We start from the raw sequence: 23,004 nt of genomic DNA on the forward strand, positions 1-23,004 counted from the left end.
AGTTCAGTTATGCCAAGTGTTAAGCATTATTAAGAAGGTGTGCACACTGGGGCGGGGGGATAAGAAAATGTGGGCGAGAACTCGCATTGGATGGGAACTAGGAATTTCTCTGAAGAGGTAACATTTTCCTCTTCAGGAAAATGGGAAAGAAAGCAAGAGAAAGAAGGAAGGAAGTGAGGCGAGAGAAGGACAGAGGCAGAGAAAGAGAGAAGGGGAGAGAAAGAGAGGCGTGGGAGGAGAGGGGGTGGGGGGAGGGAGGGAGGGGAGAAAGTTGGGAAAATACTCATAAAGAGAAGGAAAGGAAGGAGGGCTCGATGCGATCGGCACTCCGGCCGTCGGGCGTCGACTGCTAAGGTCTGCACAGGCCCGCCCCTGCCTTTCCCTCCCCTTGTCGCCCCTCCCTTCCCGAACCACCCCCCCACCCGGCCCAACCTGCGAGAGCTCTGAAGTGTCCGGCTTTCCAGAGAAGCCATGTACCGGCTCCTGTCAGCCGTGACGCTGCAGGCTGCGACCCCCGGGGGCCCGGCCTGGGGCTGCGGGCGGCGTGGGGCCCACCAGCGGGCTGGGCTGCCGCCGCTCGGCAACGGCTGGGTCGGGGGCCTGGGGCTGGGGCTGGGGCTGGCGCTCGGGGTGAAGCTGGCGGGAGGGCTAAGAGGCGCCGCCCCCGCTCAACCCCCGGCGGCCCCCGACCCCGAGGCGTGGCCTCAGGCCGTGCCGCTGCTGGAGCAGTCCCTCGCCCCGCGGTCTCTGCAGACCCCGGCGTCTCCCCACTCCCGGTGCTTCGCCAGAGCCATTGAGAGCAGCCGGGACCTGCTGCACAGAATCAAGGTGCGGCGACTGGGGAGGGGGGCGCCGGCGGCTGGGGTCCTTGCGCCCTAGCTCCAGTTCACCCCGAAATGGGGCCCCTTGGTGGTAGTATCTCCGGGCTGAACTGACCCCACCTTGGGCGGTGGGGTGCCGGTTGTCGGCTTCCGAGAAAGACTTCCCGTTTCCCGACCGCTAGATCGCAGTCAGAAGCCCTTGGGGGTTGCCCAACTCCGGGCTGAGGTCACCGCCCGCTTGGGGGACCGCCCCTTCCCCCGCCAGGGTGCGGACTTGGCGCTCCCCTCGCGGTTACTTGCGGGGCAAGGCCTGAGCCCGGGTGGGCGGGGCCTGCTGGAGTTTTGGGGTGTGCAGGGTTACCCCGCTGTCTTTTAACTGTCGGTCTCCCCCCCGCTTTGCTTCTAGGACGAGGTGGGTGCACCAGGAATAGTGGTCGGAGTTTCTGTAGATGGAAAAGAAGTCTGGTCAGAAGGTGGGCTCAGAAAACTGTTATTTAGCGACTTGTTTTGTACCAATTGGTGAATAAAATATTGACAGTAGAGTGGTTGGAGTTAATCCCATAAATTGTTTGCTATTCAGTTTAAATTAAATGATACATATTGTCGAAATAACGTATACAGAATGAAGAATCAGGTTATTTTTATTTAATTTTTTTCTTTTGGTTGTAGATGGACACAATATCTTTATTTTATTTATTTTTAATTTTTTATTGTTGGTTGTTCAAAACATTACATAGTTCTTTATATATCATATTTCACACTTTGATTCAAGTGGGTTATGAACTCCCATTTTTACCCGGTATACAGATTGCAGAATCACATCAGTTACACATCCATTGATTTACATGTTGCCATACTAGTGTCTGTTGTATTCTGCTGCCTTTCCTATCCTCTACTATCCCCCCTCCCCTCCCCTCCCCTCCCCTCCCCTCCCCTCCCCTCCCCTCTTCTCTCTCTACCCCCTCTATATTTATTTATTTTTATGTGGTGCTAAGGATCAAACCCAATGCTCCACACATGAGAGGTGAGCGCTGTACCACTGAGCCACAACCCCAGTCCCCAGGTTGTTATTTTTTAATCACAGCAATACTTAAAATGTGACTAACAGGGCTGGGGGTGTAGCTCAGCAGGAGAGCACATGCTTAGGCTCTGGGTAATCCCCACACCAAAAGTGATAATTAAACTGTGACTACTAAAAAAATTGGAGACTTAAAAAATGGCTTGTTTCTAACCCCACTCTTCTCTTAGGACTGGATTTATTGGCTTGAAAGGGTATATAGAACAATCCATTAAATATCCGCTATTGCATATTTGTAGATAGCCCTAATGGGTAGATAAAACACCAGAATTTCTGTGTTTTTCTTTATAAATCCAGTCAACAATTTAATGAGTTTTCTATTCTGTAAAAGGCATTGTTCTGAATACTAGAGATAACACTATTCATTGTCCCTAATGAGTTTACAGTCTTACTTTATTATTCTTTTTGCTGCACAGAATAATAATTACTTTTTCAAATAAAAAGCTGGAAGCTTTGAGAGAAGCATTTCTATTTATTTTGTGATACTTTCATCGAAACATTATAAGGTAACTTCTCCAATGCACATAAATTGGTCCAGTAAGTCACCCTAGGTTTTTAGAAATCCTATTTTTAATTGAAGTTTCAGATAAGAGAGTAGTAGTTTTAGGAGAAGTTGGTGGGAGCAGTAGGGTTTTGAAAAATTATTTTTCCCCAAGTATAAGTATACTTTGTATCAGTATACCTAATTTATGAAAATATTATAAATGCTAACCGTATTGGTGAGAGTTTTGTTTTTATGCAAATATTTTCAGAATACAGTTTAAAAACAGTCGTTGTACTTCTTTTCAGAATTCAGTTCTTTATATCTCTTTGAATTCCATGTATTCACCACGTGCAAAAGATGAAACCCAAACAAATTTTTTTGTAGAAGGAGATTTAAATTACTCGTACAGAGTTTTTCTTATGGTTTGCAGCTGAATCAAATTGATAGTTGGATTTGCTTTTCAGGACATCTTTTCACATTCATTTTGATTGAATGACTATTTTAAGGACATCAGCAGAAACTAAAAAATCAAGAATGATTATAATCTGAAGAATACTGATTTTTCGTTTTTCGTTATTTCTTTGGTACTGAGGATTGAACACAGGAGGTGTTTACCACTGAGCTACATTCTTAGTGCTTTTTATTTTTTTGAGACAGGGTCCTGCTAAGTTGCCAAGGCTGGCCTCAAACTTGGGATCCTACTACCTCCGCCTCTGGAGTTGCTAGGATTACAAGCATGAGACCATGCCCAGCTATGAAAATGTTTTCTTTAAAGAATGTAATTTATTTGAAATGTGTAATAATCAAATTGTTAACATAAGCTAAGAAAAATTAGTATCTGAGTCAGATGAAAAATTATTATATACAGGGTACACTTTCAGTTTAGTTATAATGTTAAAAGTGTTAGGCTTATTTTTGTCAGCATTGCTAAAACTCATTCTTACATGTCCAGTTTTAAGTAACTAATAAAAGTGGATTATCTTTTTGTTTAAAAGAGCACCCAAGGTGTTTTAAGATAGTTCAGTTTTTGAAGACTTGTTTGGCCATGAAGCTAATTAATAGAAACTTTTTGCTTTTCTTTATCCAAAGGTTTAGGCTATGCCGATGTTGAGAACCGGGTGCCATGTAAACCAGAGACAGTTATGAGAATTGCCAGCATCAGCAAAAGCCTCACCATGGTTGCTCTTGCCAAATTGTGGGAAGCAGGGAAACTGGATCTTGATGTTCCAGTACAACATTATGTTCCTGAATTCCCAGAAAAAGAATATGAAGGTGAAAAGGTAGTGAAATTCACAGTTCAGTGTATTAATTGGCTTGTTAAATGGTTTATGCTGGAATTTATATTTGAAATGTTTTGTAGGACTCTTTGCTTTGATTTTAGTTACTGTTACTGGATTAAGTTGTGTGTGTGTGTGTGTGTGTTTTTTAATTTGTATTTTTCTGATACTTGAGGGTCAGGATCTATATGTGACCTTTTTCCAGCAGGAGTTCAAAGTGGAAAATATTACTGAGGCATTCATTCCCAGACTGTTAACTTGTTATTGTACAGTTTAATATTGTAATTGAATTTTCATGTTTTTACTATTAGGTTTCTGTCACAACAAGATTGCTAATATCCCACTTAAGTGGAATTCGTCATTATGAAAAGGACATGAAAAAGGTGAAAGAAGAAAAGGCTTATAAAGCCTTGAAGATGATGAAAGGAACAATGGCATCTGACCAAGAAAAAGAATTGAAAGAAAAAGGAAGCAAAAGTAATGAAAAGAATGACTTTTCTAAAGCTAAATCAGAACAGGATAATGAATCCAAATGTCGGAAACATGGCAAGAAAAAAAATGATTTTGAACAAGGTGAATTATATTTGAAAGAAAAGTTCGAAAATTCAATTGAATCCCTAAAATTATTTAAAAATGATCCTTTGTTCTTTAAACCTGGTGAGTGTTCATTCCTTCTCTTAACAAAGTCATTATTATTAAAGTGTTAGATTTTCAGGAAATCCAAAATGTCTTTCATCCTGAGTACATTCAGTGGGCTGAAGGTGGTTGTATGAACCAGTCCAGTGCCCCTGTTTTTCTGGGTTTTTAAAATTTGTTCTTTTTAGCTACACATGATAGTAGAATTGGAAAGACAGTGCCTCCCTTTTTGTTTGTACTTCCTAACAAAGGCTGGCATCCAGGCAGGTGATTATCTAGATTTAGCCTCATGGAAGGATCTGCAACCACTTAGAGGAGTCTCAGTATCAAGATGTTCATGGAGAATATTGGAATTATTATTCCCCAAATATAACCTGGACCAAAGTAAAAAGGATATTGTGTGACTAATAGGAATATTTAAATTTAGTTAGAATTTAATGTTAAAATTAAATTGCTGGGGGCTTGGGTTGTGGTTCAGTGGTAGAGCGCTTGCCTAGCATGTGTGAAGCACTGGGTTTGATTCCCCGCACTACATGTAAATAAATAAAATAAAGGTCCATTGACAACTATTAAAAAAAAAATTTAAATTGCTTGGTCCGGTGTGCCTATATTCTCAACATCTCAGGAGTCTGAGGCAGGGTGATCACAAGTTCAAGACCAACCTCAGCAACTTAGCAAGACACAGTCTCAAAGTTTAAAAACAAGGGCGGGGGGCAGGGCTGGGGTTGTGGCTCAGCGGTAGAGCACTAGCCTAGCATGTTCAGGGTGCTGGGTTCTATCCTCAGCGCCACAGAAAAATAAAATAAAGGTATTGTATCCAACTGCAACTAAAACAAAATCATTATAAAAAAAGGTGTGGGGTCGGGGGCTGGGCATGTAGCTCTGTGACAAAGTGCTCCCCAATTCAATCCCCAGTACTGGGAAAAAAAAATAAGGTTTCTACCCATTTTTATATGGATAATAAAATTTTAAGTTTCCAGAATACAAAGTAGTATAAAATTACATATATGAAATTATATATATGTACATGTATAATGTTTTTAAAATTCTACATATATAATGTATATTTAAATATGTATTTGAAATAGTTTTTATGCCTACATATATTTTATTAAAATGAGAACTTACACATCTATTTATCTATTGTTTACGATACCAGATGAATTGAGAACAAGAATAGTTGACTCAAGAAATCAAATTTGCTTTTTTTTCCCTTCCTATTTGGTTGTCAGTTTGAATGATTTTTTTGTTTTGCATTTGTTTATTTCATTATCAGATAAAGGAACAGATTCATTGAAATTTTAGATACGTATACATCATTTTATTCTTGCATTATAGTGAGATGCAATAAGCGGGGCTATACAAAATTAACTGAATTTGTTGATATGCTAAAGTAAAATATTACAATTTTAAAGGTATGCCTATTTTCAGTGGGAAAATATTTTACATATTTTTTAATAATAATTAAGTATTTTCTGTTTTTTCCCCTCTTGCAATGATGTCTCAAGGTAGTCAGTTTTTGTACTCAACTTTTGGCTATACCCTACTGGCAGCCATAGTAGAAAGAGCTTCAGGATATAAATATTTGGACTATATGCAGAAAATATTCCATGACTTGGATATGCTGACAACTGTGCAGGAAGAAAATGAGCCAGTGATTTACAATAGAGCAAGGTAAACAAATACCTTCTGGTGTGTCTAGCTATATATTGTATTTTAACATTGTGTTACCAATTAAAAGTCAAATTTTCCTTGTTTCCATTCCAAAATCAATTTGCCACATTTTGGGAGCTTTTCTGCATGTCTATTTTCCATTTATACAGTGAAGAAAATAAAACATGTTTGTAAAGTGCCCCAAGACACTTAGATAAAATATAGCAATAATAATGTAAGCGCATGAATAATTAAACCAAAATTTCACCCATCATGTGCATTTGTAATTTGCTCTTTTAATCACCCCTTTTCTTATGTTTATCTAATGATTTGTTTGTTTTCCTTTTATTATGTTTTGTTTTAACATTTATTTTGAGATAATTTTGTACATACAGAAAAATTGAAAGAATAGTACAAAGAATTCACATATACATACCCTTCACCCAGTTTCCCCATATGTTATCATTTTACCACATTTGCATTATCTATCTGTGTTGTTTTTTTTTTTTTTTTTTGTGGACCACTTGGAATAAGTTGCAGACATGGCATGTCGTTACCTATAAATATTTAAGTGTGTATTTCTTGAGAACAAGGGAATTCAAGAAATTGATTTAGACTTTTTGCCAATTGTTCTACTAGTGTTCTTTATAGTGAAAAAGAAAAGTTTTTATTTCTGGTCAGGGATCAATACAGAATCCCACATTGCATCTAGTTGTCATGTCTTTCAGAAGTCACATGATGTTGGTTTATCCCATTATTGGTGATTGTGTTTTAATGACTTTGTTGAGGTAGTGCCTGTCACATTTCTCCCTTGTGAAGTTGCTGGGTTTTCCTTTGTTCAGTTAACAAGTATATTTTGAGGAGATACTATGTAAAATTCCTAGTTCTCATCAAACTTTCTACTTATTTTAACACCCATTCATGATTAATGTCTGGATCAGTTATGACAATAATGGTTGCCAGTGGTGACTTTCTAATTCCATTATCATCTCAATATTTGTTAGTTAGCATTACCTTGTGGGAAAGTACTTCCCTTCTTATTTATTTATTCATTTATGAACTTATTTATTCATACCAATATGCTCTCGTGGATTAATAGTCAATGAGTTGTAATCTGTCACTGATATTATTTAATATCTAGCTTTTGAAATATTAAGTATATAAAATAGTAACAAAACTATTTGTAAGGGTAAATAATTATTAGGTTGTTCATATGTATATATTTTTAATCAGGAGTTTTATGTTTGAGTTTGTATGTGTTAATAAATGACCATGTTAAAATGCTCTTCTGATTTGGATTATGTAGATCCTTGCTACCTGCCATTAGTGAGAGTAATTACACTTTTAGTGTACTATAAAAATAGTAAGTGCTACCTAACTAAAATAATGGAACATTTTAAATATATTTAGGTTTAAAGTCCTTTTTTTTATAATTAGACATCCTTAGGCACCTTTTAATTATAAGGATTAAGATCTAAAATGTTTAAGCCATAGTTCCTCCAAGTTTTATTTTACATCTTTTAAATATAAAATATCAAGTTGGAATTACTTATGTAAATTTGAAATTTAAAATCCTAGGCAAATTGCTTAGCAGGTTTTAATGTAATTTATGGAGAAATTTCATAACACTGACTTTGATGTATTAACTGGAATCCTTAAGAAGGAAAAATGTTACGATTTGGGGTAATTTCATATTTGACCATTTACCATTATGACAGAAAAGGGTTTGGTCAGAGCTGTTTAGCCTTTAATATTTTAAAATTTAGCTTATGTTTTGTTTTATGAAGTTTTCTATAATTTAGGGTTTTAACTAATTTATGTTATATAAAGTAACTAAACACAACTTATGAAAGTGCTAAAAAATTTTAGTATTCTGTTGAGAACTGGCACACTTCAAAACCATTCATAAAAATATTTGAATTTTTAAATTATTTAATTATAAAAAAGTTTATATTAGAGGAAAAATTTGAAGCACCTCAGAAAATTTAAAAAGTTAAATTGAACATAGTGTTAGCAAATTCAATAAAGATTTATTTTTACCTTTTAAAGTTATTTGAAGTTTTATTATTAGAGGGAAAATATTTGAAATACAAAACTTGGTAACTTTCTAAAAAATTAGAATGAATGAAAGGACAATTATATCAAATGTTAGGAAAATGTAAATCAAAAGTTTATAAAATGACTGGTTGGATTATCTCATGGTTATTTATAGTTAGAATTAGCCAATGTGCTAAGCACTATGTTCTTTACTGATTTTTTTTTTTTCTTTTCACTCCTTTTTCAAACTGTATGATAGTTTGCAAACTAGACCTTATGGCCAGTATGAGTTGGAAAATCAGTTTAGTGGGTTGGTATCAGTATATCTGTCTTTCATAAAACAAAGTAGAATAGAAAATAATTATAAAATGTGTTGCATGTATCAAGGGTAGATATAAACTTTTAGGGCGAAGACTGCTGCTATAGGAAAAAGTCACTAAAATACAATGGCTTGAAGAAAATAAAAGTTTAACACTCTCATGCATCATTCCTGAGGTGAGAGTTCAGATTGGCAAATAGAGCTGCTCTACACAACCTTTTAAGAACCCAGATGCTAGGCTGGGTGCAGTGACACACGCCTGTAATCCCAGCAGCTCTGGAGGCTGAGTCAGAAAGATCACATGTTCAAAACCAGTCTCAGCAACTTAGTGAAGTGCTAAGCAACTTAGTGAGACCCTGTCTCTAAATAAAATATTTTAAAAGGGCTGGGATGTGGTTCAGTACATCCCTGGATTCAATCCCCAGTTCCAAAAAAAAAAAAACATGCACTTCCATCTTACAGCTTTCATACAGATGGTGGTGTCCCCATCTGTATAATACAAGCTAGATCCCAGATCCCTAGAAAAAGCAAGAGAGTGAAGAAGCTGTGTACTTAATGCCTGAACATCCAGACTTGGCATGTGCCACCCTTCATCTCTGTTCACCTTCTGTTGGCAGAAAGTTAACCTAATGGTCAAACTTAGTGACAGCTGTAATTCTATTACTAAGGATGGAAAGAAGAATCAATGTTGTAAATAACCAGCCATCTGTGCCACTGTATTATTCTATAAAACTTCTGTTTCAGATAGGTGACACATTCATGTGCATGTGTGTTCATTTAGTCAGAATGAGACATGTACTCCTTACTGTGGGTTAAGGTTAAAAAAAAAAAGTTTGAAAGTCCTTCAGTAAAATATATCAAACTAAAATTTTATCTTAATTATTACTAGTAACTTTTAAAAGAGGCATTGGCAGAAAATTTTGAGACTGATTACTAATATGCGTTTTACTGTTGTGATGTTTTCTGTTATCTGTTACAAAGATTGCACATTTAATAAATCAACTATTAATTTTACTTAGCATATTCCATTAGTATATGCTTTCCAAGTGGCTTAATGGTACTTTCTAAAGAAGCAGAAAAAATGGCAGCACTTTTTGGAGTCAATCTCCACATTTGTTTTGTTCAATCTTCTGTTGTATTTAGCAAAATTATCGTTTTAAATGAACAGTTTAAATATGGATTAAATGTGCATTTCAAATCAGTCTATGATCTGAAGGAGATTTGAGAAACCCAGAAGGGAAACCCAGGTTATTAACAAGCAGTGAATTTAAATTTTTTTTTTTTTTTTTTTTTAAGTTCGGTGGTTCTTGACCACTTCAGACTCTGCGTCTGTGTTTAAAATAGTGCCACCTGATTACTATTTTTAGGTCTAGCATTATATTCTTCTGGAAAACAAAAGAAAAAGGGACAAATACCAGAGGTTGTCAGTTGAATCTAAAAAAGATTCTCTATTAAAGATGGTGTAGCTGCATGAAGTTATGTTGATTTACACCTAAAGATTTGAAAATGAGTGTCTAGGTCTTTATGGCAGGACATTGTGTGTCCTAATTAAGCCTCATTCTAAATTGAAATTAAGGCTGTATGAATCTACAGACTGCAGAACAGCTGTCATTTGCTATTTCCTGATGAGTAACTTGCAAAAATCAAAATATGGCCTATGATGGTGAATTAATGTCATTTTAGCTCTTAATCCTTGAAAAAAGGCAGTGGCTTTCCATTTCTGGTGAGGAAGATTCCTGTCAGCTCTGAGGCTGATTTGTTTGTTTTTTGGATTTTTGATGGGACCTAGTAGTTCTAAAGTGGTAGTTGATTCATTTTAGTTAAATGTGCTTGTGAAATAAAATAGGTCACTAAAAAAAGAAAGAAATGTTTCCTAAAAAAATGTTCTATCTATTTGCTATGTTTTTATCTTATTAGATACAGTATCAATTTTGGTCTCTAAAACTCTCTGATTCTTTTTTTGTAATAGTTATTTTTAAGGAGTTTAAAAGATAATATCTTTTAGGAGGAGTTTTTTGGTACATATCTGAAAAAATACCCAAGGAGGGGGAACCCTTAAAGTAAAATATAGTAACTGCAATATGTTTCTATTCACTTGTTTTATTGTACCATTTTGTACAAAATGAAATGTTTGCAGTTTTTTTTTTGTTTGTTTTTTTTGGTTTACTGACTTCTTAGGCATAGAGTTAATTGTTTCTCCAAAGTAAATATCTTCTTTATCAATTCTCTTTATGTATATGTGTATGTTTAAAATAGTGCCACCTGATGTCCATTACCTGTTTAAAGTATTTTCCCAGAATCTTACATTATTTAAGTGTCTAGGGCCAGAATTTTAACTGTAGCCACAGGCCACACTTACCTGTAAGGTAGGTGAGGGAATTTACTTTTATCTGGGTACATTATTGGCCTATATAAAATTAAGGCTTCTTTAAATGGAAGAGTTGGACCATAGATTCTATATAGGCACTATACAGAATCTATACCTATATTGATTTGTATAGCAAATATATTCTGTATAGGCAAATTAAATAGATGATAAGCAAACATCCCCAAGGGAGTAGAGTAAATGTTCTTGCCACTGAAAGATACTCAGTTAATTGATAGGGAACTTCTTAGTCAATACCTTAGCTTATTAACCTTGTAGAATATTTTCTGTGTTTGGCACAATGCTTGCAACAAAAATCTCTAATTTTGTGCTAGAGATATAACTTAATGATAGTCCTTGTCTGGTATGCACAAGAGCCTGGGTTTGATCCCCAGTACTGCAAAAAAAAAAAAAAAAAAACTCTGGTTTTATAATTTGATGGACTAAAACCAAATAAATCAAATAAATGAGTGTTTTCTGAAGTGTTTGCTGCATTTTAAAAGTTTATTTTAAAAGATAAATAGAAGATTTATCTTCTATTAAGTTATCCTTATTTTCTATTTATTTTCTGGTGTCTTCCAGAATTAAGCATTATTCCTTCTCAGGCTCCTTTTGTTCCTTTTGCTGACAGATTCTTCACTAGTAGGTTCAATTTAATTATTAATGTTAAATGTTAAAATGGAATTGGTTTTTGTAATGTGCATTTATGTTGTGAGGTTTTTAGTTTTTTTGTGGTACTAGGGGATGAACCCAGGGCCTTGTGTATGCTAGACAAGTACTCTCCCACTAAATTATTCCTAGACCCTTATAATACACTTTTAAAAAAATTTTTTTTTTTAGTTATACGTGGGCACAGTATTTTTATTTTATTTTATTTTTTTTATGTGGTGCTGAGGATCGAACCCAGGGTGCTGAGGATCGAACGCGTGAGAGGCGAGCGCTCTACCACTGAGCCACAGCCCCAGCCCTTATAATACACATTTTAAACTCTTACTTTTTTATTGTTAATAAGAAATTTAAAAACCATTTTAAATTTCTAAGTTTGTAGATGTAGATTTCTGTGGTTATATAATGTACTTATGCAAAATCTGGAAATTCCTAAAGAAGTAGGAAGAGGCTTTTTGTCATTTGACATCACTCCATCAGTTATTTATTTATAAAGATGTCCCTGAAACTTACCCAAGAATTTTGAGTAATTTTAAGCCAAAATTCCCTAGGAATTTGAAATAGTAATGTTTGTCATTCATCTGAACAAAATTATTTTCATGAAAAATTACTAATTTATTTTCTGTCAAAGGAACCAAGAGATTGAAGTCTATATCTAGTATATAGTCTAGAATTCTCTGTATTTTTATATTTTAAGAAAGAATGACTGAGGAGTCCTCATTTCAACCTTAATATAAGTGGTTTGAAACGTTTTACTTTTAAAAATAAATTACAGAAAATTGATTTTTAGCCAAAATATTGGTATTTCTGGTTTATAGGCTTTGAGTTCACTCTAAGAAATATATATCTCAGTGAGAAAATATTTAATTTTACTCTTGACTGGCATTATAAGTGTAATCAGAGTTTAGGCTGAAAGTAATAAGAGCCTAAAACATGTGAATGACCATAGGAATTGAAAAAAAGGGAGAAAGGTAAAAGGACTTAACATCTTATTTGAAAAGAAGAAATATGACAAAAAGGTTTGCAAGAGATTTTCATTTTAGACGTGTGAATTTTGAGAAGTCCACCTATCCAATCAGTGGTTCTCAAAGAGCATATTGAGATTCTTTGTGGACTTTTTTTTTTTTTTTAATAGACACATACCCGTGGCCATCCCTTTCCTAACTGCCAGTCCTACTTCACCCAGTTTATAATGTGAACTTTTAGGGAACATAGAAGAATCTTGAAAGAAGAAGGAGTCATTTTTCAAACTTTATATGCCTACAACCCTTCCAAAGTTATAAATTTTGAAGGAAGTGTATAATTTTGGGAAGGAGAAGCCCCATAGGTGGCACGGATAAACATCATTCCTACCCTTCTCCCAAACCAAATTGGGGAATTATTAATATTAGTAGACTATCCAGCTGTCAATTTGGAGCAGAGGTTGTGGTACAGATGCAGATTTGTATTTTTCTCTGCAGAAAAGAAGACCTTGTATAATTGGACAAACTGGTTACTGAAAGGGCAGAGAATCTTAGGGTACAGAGCACCCAGAGGGCAGAATGAACTGGGAGGAATGCTAGGAAGTATGGGTCAGTGGTGCTACAGGGGATAAGTTAAATGAGGACTGAAAAAAGGAATGAGAAGATGCGTGATAATCCATTAGACAGCTGTTTATCAGTTATAATTTTAAGGGGTTGAAGAATGAATAGAGAGGATGCATATATGGAAAGAACAGGTATGGACTATTTCATGTTATTCAGCAGTAAAGGAAGAGAGAGAAAACTGGCAGCTGGAAGCTGTGGGAAGATATTTTTCTTCCTTGGAGGAAACTTAGGCATTTTGTGATCAAAAGTGAAAGAGTCAAAAGTTCTTGGCGTGGCACAGAAAGGCCTTTTTGATCTGTCCTTTGTCCCATGTCTGCTCCTCCAGCATTACCTCTTTTCACTTATCCTCAAAAGTTTCCTGCCTCAGCCAAACTGAACCACCATGCTCTTGGTGATGCTCATGCTTATTAGTGCTTAGGATTCCCCAGATTCATCTTTGAGTCATTTCACAACCTATTACTCAGAAAACCAGCAGAATGGACTTCATCTGGGCATTAGAATGCACAATTTATAAACCTGCAAACCAGCAGAATGGACTTCATCTGGGAGTTAGAAATGCACAATTTGTAAACCTGCTGAAGCAGAATCTGCATTGTAACAAAATTTCCAAGATGACTCATAGGGCTTTGAAATTTAAAAATTGTCCAGCAAGCCTGTTAGCCCCTAGAGCTCAGCCACTCTGTATGCTTTTACTTATCTCTCCTGTGCATTGCCAGGTGTCATTAAGTATCTGGCCAATGACAATGTTTTGATTTTATCAAAATGCATAATGAGCACTGACTATATGACAGGTACTGTTCAAGGTAGGAGAATCACCAATGAACATGGTAGATAAGTTTCTACCCTTATGAAACTTACCTAACATGGGAAGAGATAGACAAATGTGTTAAGAAGTAAGAATTTCAGATATTGATATAAAAAAATAACATGGGCTGGGTACGGTACTGCATGCTATAATCCCAGCAACTCGGTGAGGTTGAGGTAGGAGGATTACAAGTTCAACATCAGCTTCCACAACTTAGAAAGTACTCATATCAAAAAATAAAAAGGGCTGGGGATATATCTTAGTGGTATACACCCCTGGTTTCAATCTCCAGTACCAAAAATAAATGGGGCGATGGAATATAAACTTAATAGGCAGAGTATATAGGGGATCTATTTAAAATACATTAGTTTTAGGCCATGCCTGTTGAGACAAGAATGCTGAGGAGAGCTAGCTTGCCTTTTTTTTTTGCAAATACAGAAATAAATCTGGCATAAAAGAACAAGGCAAGGTGTTATCGGTGATGAGATCAAAGAGGTAAGCAGATGCTAAATCATGTTAGGCAATGAGTTTCAATGCTATAGACCCACTGCCCCTTAATTTAACAAATATTTCACAATACTACTTCAATATCCTGCAATGAAAGTCATAGCTAATATAATTCACACAAGTGCTTGTTCCGCACTATAAAGAATAAATAGAATGAGTGTGATTTATAATAAATAATAAATATTTTCAGTATGTTAAAGTTTACTCATAGCAACATTATAGAACATAATAAAGTTACATGAAATTTAATAAAAAAAAGTGTTGTGAATGTGAACTGCAATGCAGACTGATAAAGATGAAATTATTGGTGTTTCAATTTGTGTCCTTGGTGACCAACTCTGGGTAAAGTTTTGAGTAAAACAGTCTTTGATTTTCACAGTAGTTACATTAAAGAAAAATTAATGGTAGAATAAAAGTGCAAAAAGTACTTTGTGTTTAAATATAACAAGAAGAAGTTTCTAGGCTCAGCTAGTTATAAATATATTCTTTACTTACAGAATCTCCAATGGGATAGTTGAAGGTCTTGCAGGATATGCAAGAACACATCGTATTTATTTATTTATTTAAGGTGGACAAAATATCTTTATTTTATTTTTATGTGGTGCTGAGAATCGAACCCAGTGCCTCATGCATGCTAGGTGAGCGTGCTACCACTTGAGCCACAACCCCAGCCCGAACACATCATTTTTTTGTGTGGGTCTTCTCCATACATCACAGGACATTTAGGATCTTGCAGCTCTATCCACTAACTGCCATTAAGAGCTCTCTAGTAATTGTAACAGCTAAAATAATGTCTCCAAAAAAATTCTCTTAGGAACTTGGTACTACTGTTGAGGATCACTGAGTGGGTTATGTGCCATGGTAAGAAGTTTGGATTTTATTCCTAATGCATTGTAACTACTGCAGGGTTTCAAATGAATGAGAGAAAGGTGAGGGGAGTATAATCTCTAGCTTCTGACTGGACAATGGACTTCAAGTAGAGAAAATAACCTAAGAAATATAACTAATAGGACAAGATTTTAGAGGCAAAACAAGGCAATCAAAGATTCAGGTAAAGAATTACTTTTAAAAACAATAGGAAAATGTCTTAAGTGACTGGAAAGTAGAAAGAATGGATAGTGATATAAATAGTTAGAGATGACGGTAAGAACTTCTGGATTACTTTGGATGGTTCCAGTCTTATCAGTAAAAAAAAACTATATGGTGATCTGCTGACTGGGACCAAAGTTAGGGTAGAGGATTGTGAGTGGAAGAATGGGAATAGGTTATATGAAGTATATACCCAGGGAATAACCAGGAAAATAATGAAAAAGGATTTAATAACAGCAGTGAAGTCCCTTAGCAAAAGTATAAAATTATGTCCATTATTGTTTTATGGATTTTTATATAGCCTCTCTTGGCAGATGGGTAACAAAGAAGGGCATATTTAGTTTTTTTTAGGATTGGTAGATTGGTGCGATGCAAGGTTAGAAGAATGAGGAACCCAAAGGTGCAAGTGATACCATAGCTAAAATAATTAAAATGGCTGATGGTATAGTGCAGGCTAGAACAGAAAAGGCAGGTAAAATCAGTAGGGACTAAAACACATGAGAAAATAGGGAAGAAGCAAGGGAAATAGATGGAGGTTCACTTGAAGAGCTGGATTGGAAGTCATAGAAGAAGATATTTCTGAATTCGAGATGTTAGAAGTAAAACAGTTCAAAGTGATAGTGAGATTCAAGCTGAATGTGCTCATGAATAGTAGAGCTAAAATGAAGTTGCATACCATTAGAAGTGAGGCAGTCAGGAAACTCAAAATCTAAGAAAGGATCCTCATGTGTAAAGTTTAATTTTTTGTTCAGTTATTTTGTGATTTCATTTTACTTGCCTAATATTTATGGTACAGTTTACTCACACTGTAATATAAACCTAATAAGGTCAGATGCTTTGTCTCTTAATTCTTTATTCCAGCATCAAAATATTACCTGGCACATAGTAAATAAGTGCTTCTGTCAATAATTGTTAAATGCATGAATAAATAACAACTACCATTTCTTTATTAAGCCCCTTCCAGAAATATGCAAAGTACCTTAGACACATATTCCAAACTCTACAAAGCAGGTTTTTTAAACCCCCTTTTTCAAAGGACGCTGAAGCAGAAAGGTAGCATAGAATAGGAATGGCAGATTGCCTGGGTTTGAATCCAACTTTGCCGTTTACAAGCTATGTGACTTTGTCATCAGTGAAATAGTAATTTATAACAGAATGTACCTTCTAACACTGTTGTAAGAATAAATTAGTTCATATTTATATACTTGTTAGAACAATGACTAGCATATAGTAAGAACTATATGAATATCTGTTAATCAAATAAAATAAACATGGCTAGTAAGGGTGAGAGTTGAGATTCAGACCAATGTTTGCTAACTCTAGTCTTTCCCACTACACCAAGAAATTACCATGTCACATTGTTATACATGATATTTCTGGGTATTTTTATTCAGGAAATCTGTTCATTCAAATAGCAACCTTAATTCCACACATCCCAATGTTCATACTTTTACTAATGAAATTCACTTGTGTCACATCATTTCAACATTAAGCCCAAGAACTAGGAATATCTACCAAATGGTAAGTATTGCTCCATGTGCTTAGGGAAAATGTATTCTGCAATATTAATCAGTATATTTTTGCAAGAATTAAAAGCCTAACATACTTAGCATGGGCAAACCAAACCAATTAAAAAAAACCCACTTTCTGTGCTTTAATTTACAAGGTAATTAGATTACCATACCCAGTTATCTGTGTGTCATTAGTATCTGAATCACACTAAAAATTAGTGGTTAGTTTGTAGCTTAATATACAATCACTACATTGAAATACAATCTGTCTCAATGAATTTTCTTATTCATTATCCTGTGTAAAGTCAATAATAGATTATTAAATTTTTAATGACCCTTCTTATTTCATTTTAGATTTTATGTTTACAATAAAAAGAGACGTCTTATCAACACACCTTACGTGGATAATTCCTATAAGTGGGCTGGTGGTGGATTTCTGTCTACAGTGGGTGACCTTCTGAAATTTGGGAATGCAATGCTGTATGGTTACCAAGTCGGGCTGTTTAAGAACTCAAATGAAAATCTTTTACCTGGATATCTCAAACCAGAAACAATGGTTATGATTTGGACACCAGTCCCTAACACAGAAATGTCTTGGGATAAAGAGGGTAAATATGCAATGGCATGGGGTGTTGTAGAAAAAAAACAAACACATGGTTCTTGTAGGAAGCAACGGCATTATGCTTCACATACTGGAGGTGCAGTGGGTGCCAGTAGTGTCCTGCTAGTCCTTCCTGAAGAACTGGATACAGAAGTTATAAATAACAAAGTCCCCCCAAGGGGAATAATTGTTTCTATCATATGTAACATGCAGTCTGTTGGCCTCAATAGCACTGCTTTAAAGATTGCCCTGGAATTTGATAAAGACAGATCAGAGTGATACCATAACATCACAGGTGCAAAATAACCTGTTCTTTTTTTTAATCATTAAAATTCCAAAATATGAGATTTTTATGAATAAATTTGTAATAGACTTCAATGGAATGCAGAAAATTATGTACTTGTAATTGCTTAATTTTGTAACTGTCTTTTATTATAGAATTTGTTCTTTATACTCAGGGAAGTAACTATAGTTTCTACTTTTTGAAAAAAGTGTTGACTGTTGAAATAAAATATTCTGATAAAAAGATGTACTTTTTGAATGTGTAATGAGGAAATCTCATTCAGCAGGAGCTTCTGTGTATTGACCTTTTAATATGACAGCTGAAACAAGATTATGAGAAATTGTATATTAGTTATCTATTACAGCTTAAAAGAGCAAACATTTATCATCTCACAGTTTCTGAGGCTCAGGAATTGAGAAGTAATATTGTTGGGTGGGTCTTTTGCAGTCTCCAACAATGTTGCAGACAAGGTATTGTAGTTTTCTCAAGGGTTCTCTGACACTAGAGGAAATGCTTCCATGAGTCACTCCTATGGCTGATAAGTGAGATAAGGTCTCACTTAGGTTTGTCACCACAAGGACCTCTCTGTAGGGCTGTTGGAGAATCTTAATGTCGTGGCAGTTGGCTTCCGCCTAGCAAATGACAGAACACACATGAGCAAAATGTAAGCACATCAGGCAAAAGTTAATATATTTTAGAAGTCATACTATCACACTTGCCAAATTTCCTAGGTCACATGGGACCCAATATAATGTTGAAGAGACTACATGAAGTATAAATTTCATGAGGTAGAGATCATTGGCAGTCAGCTTGAATGCTGGCTGCCACAGTCCGATGTCTTGTCTCTATTGATTTATGTCCTTCCCACATGCAAAATAAACTTAACTCCCAAGTCCTCCAGAAGTTTCATCCCATTGTAGCAGCAGCACAAAGCCCAACATCTTATCATCTAAATCAGGTCTAAGTGTGAATAAGTCTCCTTGGCAATAGTTCTGGATAGTTCCTTAAGTACAGTAATTCAAGTATATAGTTCCTTTTCATATTAAGACCTGTGAACTAATACAAGTTATTTGCTCCCCACAGGTACACTATACAACAGATGGAGAGTTACTGTTGTAGTCCCTCCTATTCAAAAAGTTTTGAGAGGGTGTCCATGGCAATCCCAAAATCCTCTGGCAACTAACTTGGCAGCTCCTTGATTATTACTTAAGGCTTGGCTTTTGACTGTTTTCTGGGCTCTTGGTTCAGATGTTATTCTTTATTCATGTAAGGTAGCATGTGTTTCCAGCTGAGTGATTTTTCTCAGCCTGTTTCCTGCATGTTAAAGTTAGGAGGGCCAAAGGTCTCTTTATCTGCCCTTTCAATCTAATTAGCAGTGTTTCTGACAATATAATATTTTTAAATGTGAGAGTATCCTGCTAATTTTACTGCAGTTTATGCCAGTAGACAAAATCTACACCCAAGTGCCCTTCAAAATAAGCCTCTAATTTGGAATTAACTTGAGATCATGTTTTCCTGGAAGTGTCCTAGATTTTATCTTTGCCTTGAGGCCATTTCTTAATTTTAGCATCATCTGTCATCTGAAGATAGGAGAACTTAAAAAACTAATTATTTATTCATTTTTATTTGTTTATTTCCTTTATCTCATCTCTTGTACGTTGGTATAAGCAGCAAGAACTCAGGAGGCACATTCAGCACTGAGTCTGGAAATCCCCTTTAGGTCACCCGGTTCATGAGGCACTATTCTATTCTCTGTTACTGCAAGCAATAGTGTTGCTACACTTTCTGCTGCTACACAACCAGAATTCCCTTTCCTCTAATCTGTAATAAGATTTTCATCACTTTCCTTAAGTCCACATCTATAGCATCCTCAAAAGCTATCACAGTTTCTTCAAGGCTCTTCATGTTTTCACTAACACTATCTTTAAAGTCCTTCCAGTTTCCATCCACTGCTTTTTTCCAGATTCTTGGTGTGTGTGTGTGTGTGTGTGTGTGTGTGTGTGTACAGTTCAGATAAAATGCATAGTTAATGCCACAAGACTCATCCTTTAAAGCATACAGTGGTTTTTAGTACATTCACAAGATTACCACTGTCCAGAATGTTTTCACCCAGAAAAGAAACTTTGTTTCTATGAGCATTTGCTCCCCATTCCTCTCTTCTTCCAATACCTAATAACCAGCAACTTAGTAGGTCTTTGTGGTTTTTGATTATGGATGATTTGTATATGTACAGTATGTGGTCTTTTGTGTCTGAACTTTTTCATTTGGTATAGTGTAAATTAGCTATTGCTGCATGAAAAAAATTACCCCCAAACTTAATATCCTCTTACAGTCTCTGTGTTTTAGAAGTTCAAAGCAGCTTAGCTGGACGGTCCTAGCTATCTCCTATAAGGTTGCAGACAAAATGTCCACAGGGGCTTCAGTCAACCGAAGGCTTGAATAAGGCTGGAACATCTGACTGTAAAGTGGCTCGCTCACATGGCTTTGGGCCAGAGGCCTCTCTTACTGGGTTTTGGCAAGAGGTATCAGTTTCTCACCACTTGGGCTTCTCCATAGCTTGTCTTAACTGTACTATGGCTTCCCTTAAAGTAAATGAAGAGAGAACTAGGCAAAAGCCACAGTGTTTTTATAATCTAGGCTTGGAACTAATCTTATTCAAAGATCAACACTGACTTACTGTGGGAGAGGACTGTACAAAGGCATGAACACCAGAAGTTGCAAATCACTGGGAGCCATCTGGGAATGGCTCCTCGGATGGCTTATTATAGTGTTGTTGACATTGGAATATTTTGCTGTCACATCCTAGAGGCTACCACTGTGCCACTAAATTCAGGAAAACTCAAAAAGAAGTCAAAGTTCTGTACACTCTAATAAATATTTTTCACAAGTTCTGAGCCCTAAGTCCATCTCATCACTCACCACCTTATTGAAGTAAATAGAGTTCTGGGTTGCTTTAAGTGTAAATAGAGTGTCTCACTATAACAGACCCATTTCATCTCCTTATTTCTCCTGATGTCTGTCTGGTATTACTGTTTGTCAAATTTCCCAATCCATGCCCTCCTTGAAAAACATAAAAGGTCTCACCTTCTCTTAAAGCTATTTTAAAATTTAAATATGCTTTAAATATTGTCACTAAAAATCAAAATAACTAATTTTTAAAAGGTTTCTGATATTAATGATATAGCTTTTTATCATGATATTAATGATATAACTTTTTTGAGCCTTTAAATACATATAGTAGTTGCTTTTAAATTTTTTAGAATTCTTGTAGAAACTCTGAGATATGAATCTTCTCAGAAAATGAGCCAGTATACAAACATCAGAAGTTCACAGACCCCAAATTTAGAATTTCTCTTAGATATTTTTGCCACAATTACTTATATTCTTAATGATGTTAGATTTCTTAGTATTGATAAGTCTTCATTTCCCACAAAATGATCTCTCTGGCAAAACTGATCCTTAATATTAGGGTAAAGAACAACTTAAGTTTTTTGTTTCTTTGTTGTTGTGGTTGTTGAAACTTACAACTTATCAAGCTGATCATTGGCTACAAATGATTTGCTTTATTTTTTCTTCTGTTAAGTTGAACTTTTGTGAAACTTAAAAAAAAAAAAATACTAGAAAGATACAAAAAGCTTCACGTGAAACAAATAACCATATTCCCAAAACCCAGAACTTAAAATGTTAACATCTAGTCAAATTAGTCTTTTTAAAATAATAAGTAGGGCTGGGTTTATGGCACAGTGATAGAGTGCTTGCCTAACATGTGTGGGACACTGAGTTTGATCCTTGGCACCACATAAAAGTGAACAAATAAAGGCATTGTGTCTATCTACAATTCAAAAAAATAAACAAAAAAAAATAATAAATAGGGGCTGGGGTTGTGGCTCAGTGGTAGAGTGCTCACCTAGCATGCCTGAGGCCCTGGGTTCGATTCTCAGCACCACATAAATAAAATATAGTGTCCACCTAAAACTAAAAAATAAATATTTAAATAATAATAAGTAGATAAGGCTGAAGACCCCTTTAACCATCAAAGTCCCACTCCTTTTGCCCAGCAAGCATCTCTCATCAGGGATTAGTGTATATCCTTCCACTTCATTGTTTGATACTTTCACAGCCATACATATGTATCCATATTTAATATGTAGTATTAATTTTTGTTATTTATATACATACAAATAGTATCATATTATACATGTTTTCTACATTCCTTTAAATTTACATTGTTTTTGTGATCTGGACAAGTTGATACACATGAATCCAGTTTGTTGTTGACTGCTATAAAACATCACTATCACATTGGCACTATAGACAATGTAAGAAATATCTTTTTCTTGGGTTGAACCATATGAAATTACTGTTCTTGTATGTCAGAAACATTTGAATATGACAGTTTTATATGGTTGGACCTGTTTATATGGCAACACTTTTTAACATCTAATCTTGAATTTTAAAAATATTTTTTTAGTTGTAGATGGACACAATACCTTTATTTATCTTTATGTGGTGCTGAGGATCAAACCCAGGGCCTCACACGTTAGGCAAAGCGCTCTACCACTGAGCCACAACCTCAGCCCTTGAATTTTTGATTATGCAAACTATATGCAAAACTGTAGGATTTTTATTTGCATTAACCTGCTGTCAGTGAAAGCTAGACATACTTGTATATGTTCATTGGTCATTTGTGTTTTCTTTAACATAAATTTCCCACTTACACTTTGTTTATTCAGACTAGGGAAAACAAAGTACTTCATTAAGGATTGATGGTGGACATTTTCATGGATTAGGGAATGAATAACCTTGATCAATATTAGAGTTCTCCCAAAGGTAAGAGACTGTATAATGGCTACAATTTCCTCCCATTTCATTGTACATGCAAGTTTGCAACATGATTTTGTCATGGTTTTCATCCAAAGGTGGAGCTGGGTGAACTACTCCCTTGAAGCTGGCTGGTTTTGACTTGCTTTGATCCATAGAATGCGGTAGAAATAATGTTGCACAAGTTCCTGCTTTTAAGCCTTAGGATACCTTTAAGCTTCTATATTCACTATCTTAAAAAACTACCCCAAGAATGCCATGTAAAGACAGACTAGCTTACTAGAGAATTAAGATACCCCAGCTGCCAGCAACACCAGCTGCCAGACATGTGACTAAAGCCAGGTTAGATTTTCCACTCCAGTTGTGCCTCCAGCTAAAGGCAGTCACTCATAATCATGAAGAGTAATTATTTTTTTAAGCCACTTAATTTGGAAATCGCTTGTTTTACAGTAGTTAATTAACACA

The 23,004-nt window shown here is 35.7% G+C and overlaps 1 protein-coding gene across 3 annotated transcripts; it reads left to right on the forward strand.

Annotated features, from left to right (window-relative positions):
• The first annotated feature begins 422 nt into the window (after positions 1–422).
• Lactb (lactamase beta) lies at positions 423–17,830 on the forward strand. Of its 3 annotated transcripts, XM_027925954.2 has the most exons (6): positions 423–828; positions 1,228–1,294; positions 3,473–3,663; positions 3,972–4,317; positions 5,805–5,970; positions 17,189–17,830. In XM_027925954.2, exons 1-6 carry the CDS (start codon positions 472–474, stop codon positions 17,712–17,714), a joined length of 1,653 nt encoding a protein of 550 aa, XP_027781755.2. In that variant the 5' UTR covers positions 423–471; the 3' UTR covers positions 17,715–17,830. The 3 variants fall into 3 exon arrangements, with proteins under 3 accessions (XP_027781755.2, XP_071464459.1, XP_027781756.2); XM_071608358.1 differs by lacking the exon at positions 5,805–5,970 and having other exon boundaries at positions 17,189–17,397; XM_027925955.2 differs by lacking the exon at positions 17,189–17,830 and having other exon boundaries at positions 5,809–5,949.
• The last annotated feature ends 5,174 nt before the right edge of the window (positions 17,831–23,004 follow it).

The sequence above is a fragment of the Marmota flaviventris genome, chromosome 2, assembly GCF_047511675.1.
Source record: "Marmota flaviventris isolate mMarFla1 chromosome 2, mMarFla1.hap1, whole genome shotgun sequence".
NCBI lineage: Eukaryota > Metazoa > Chordata > Mammalia > Rodentia > Sciuridae > Marmota > Marmota flaviventris.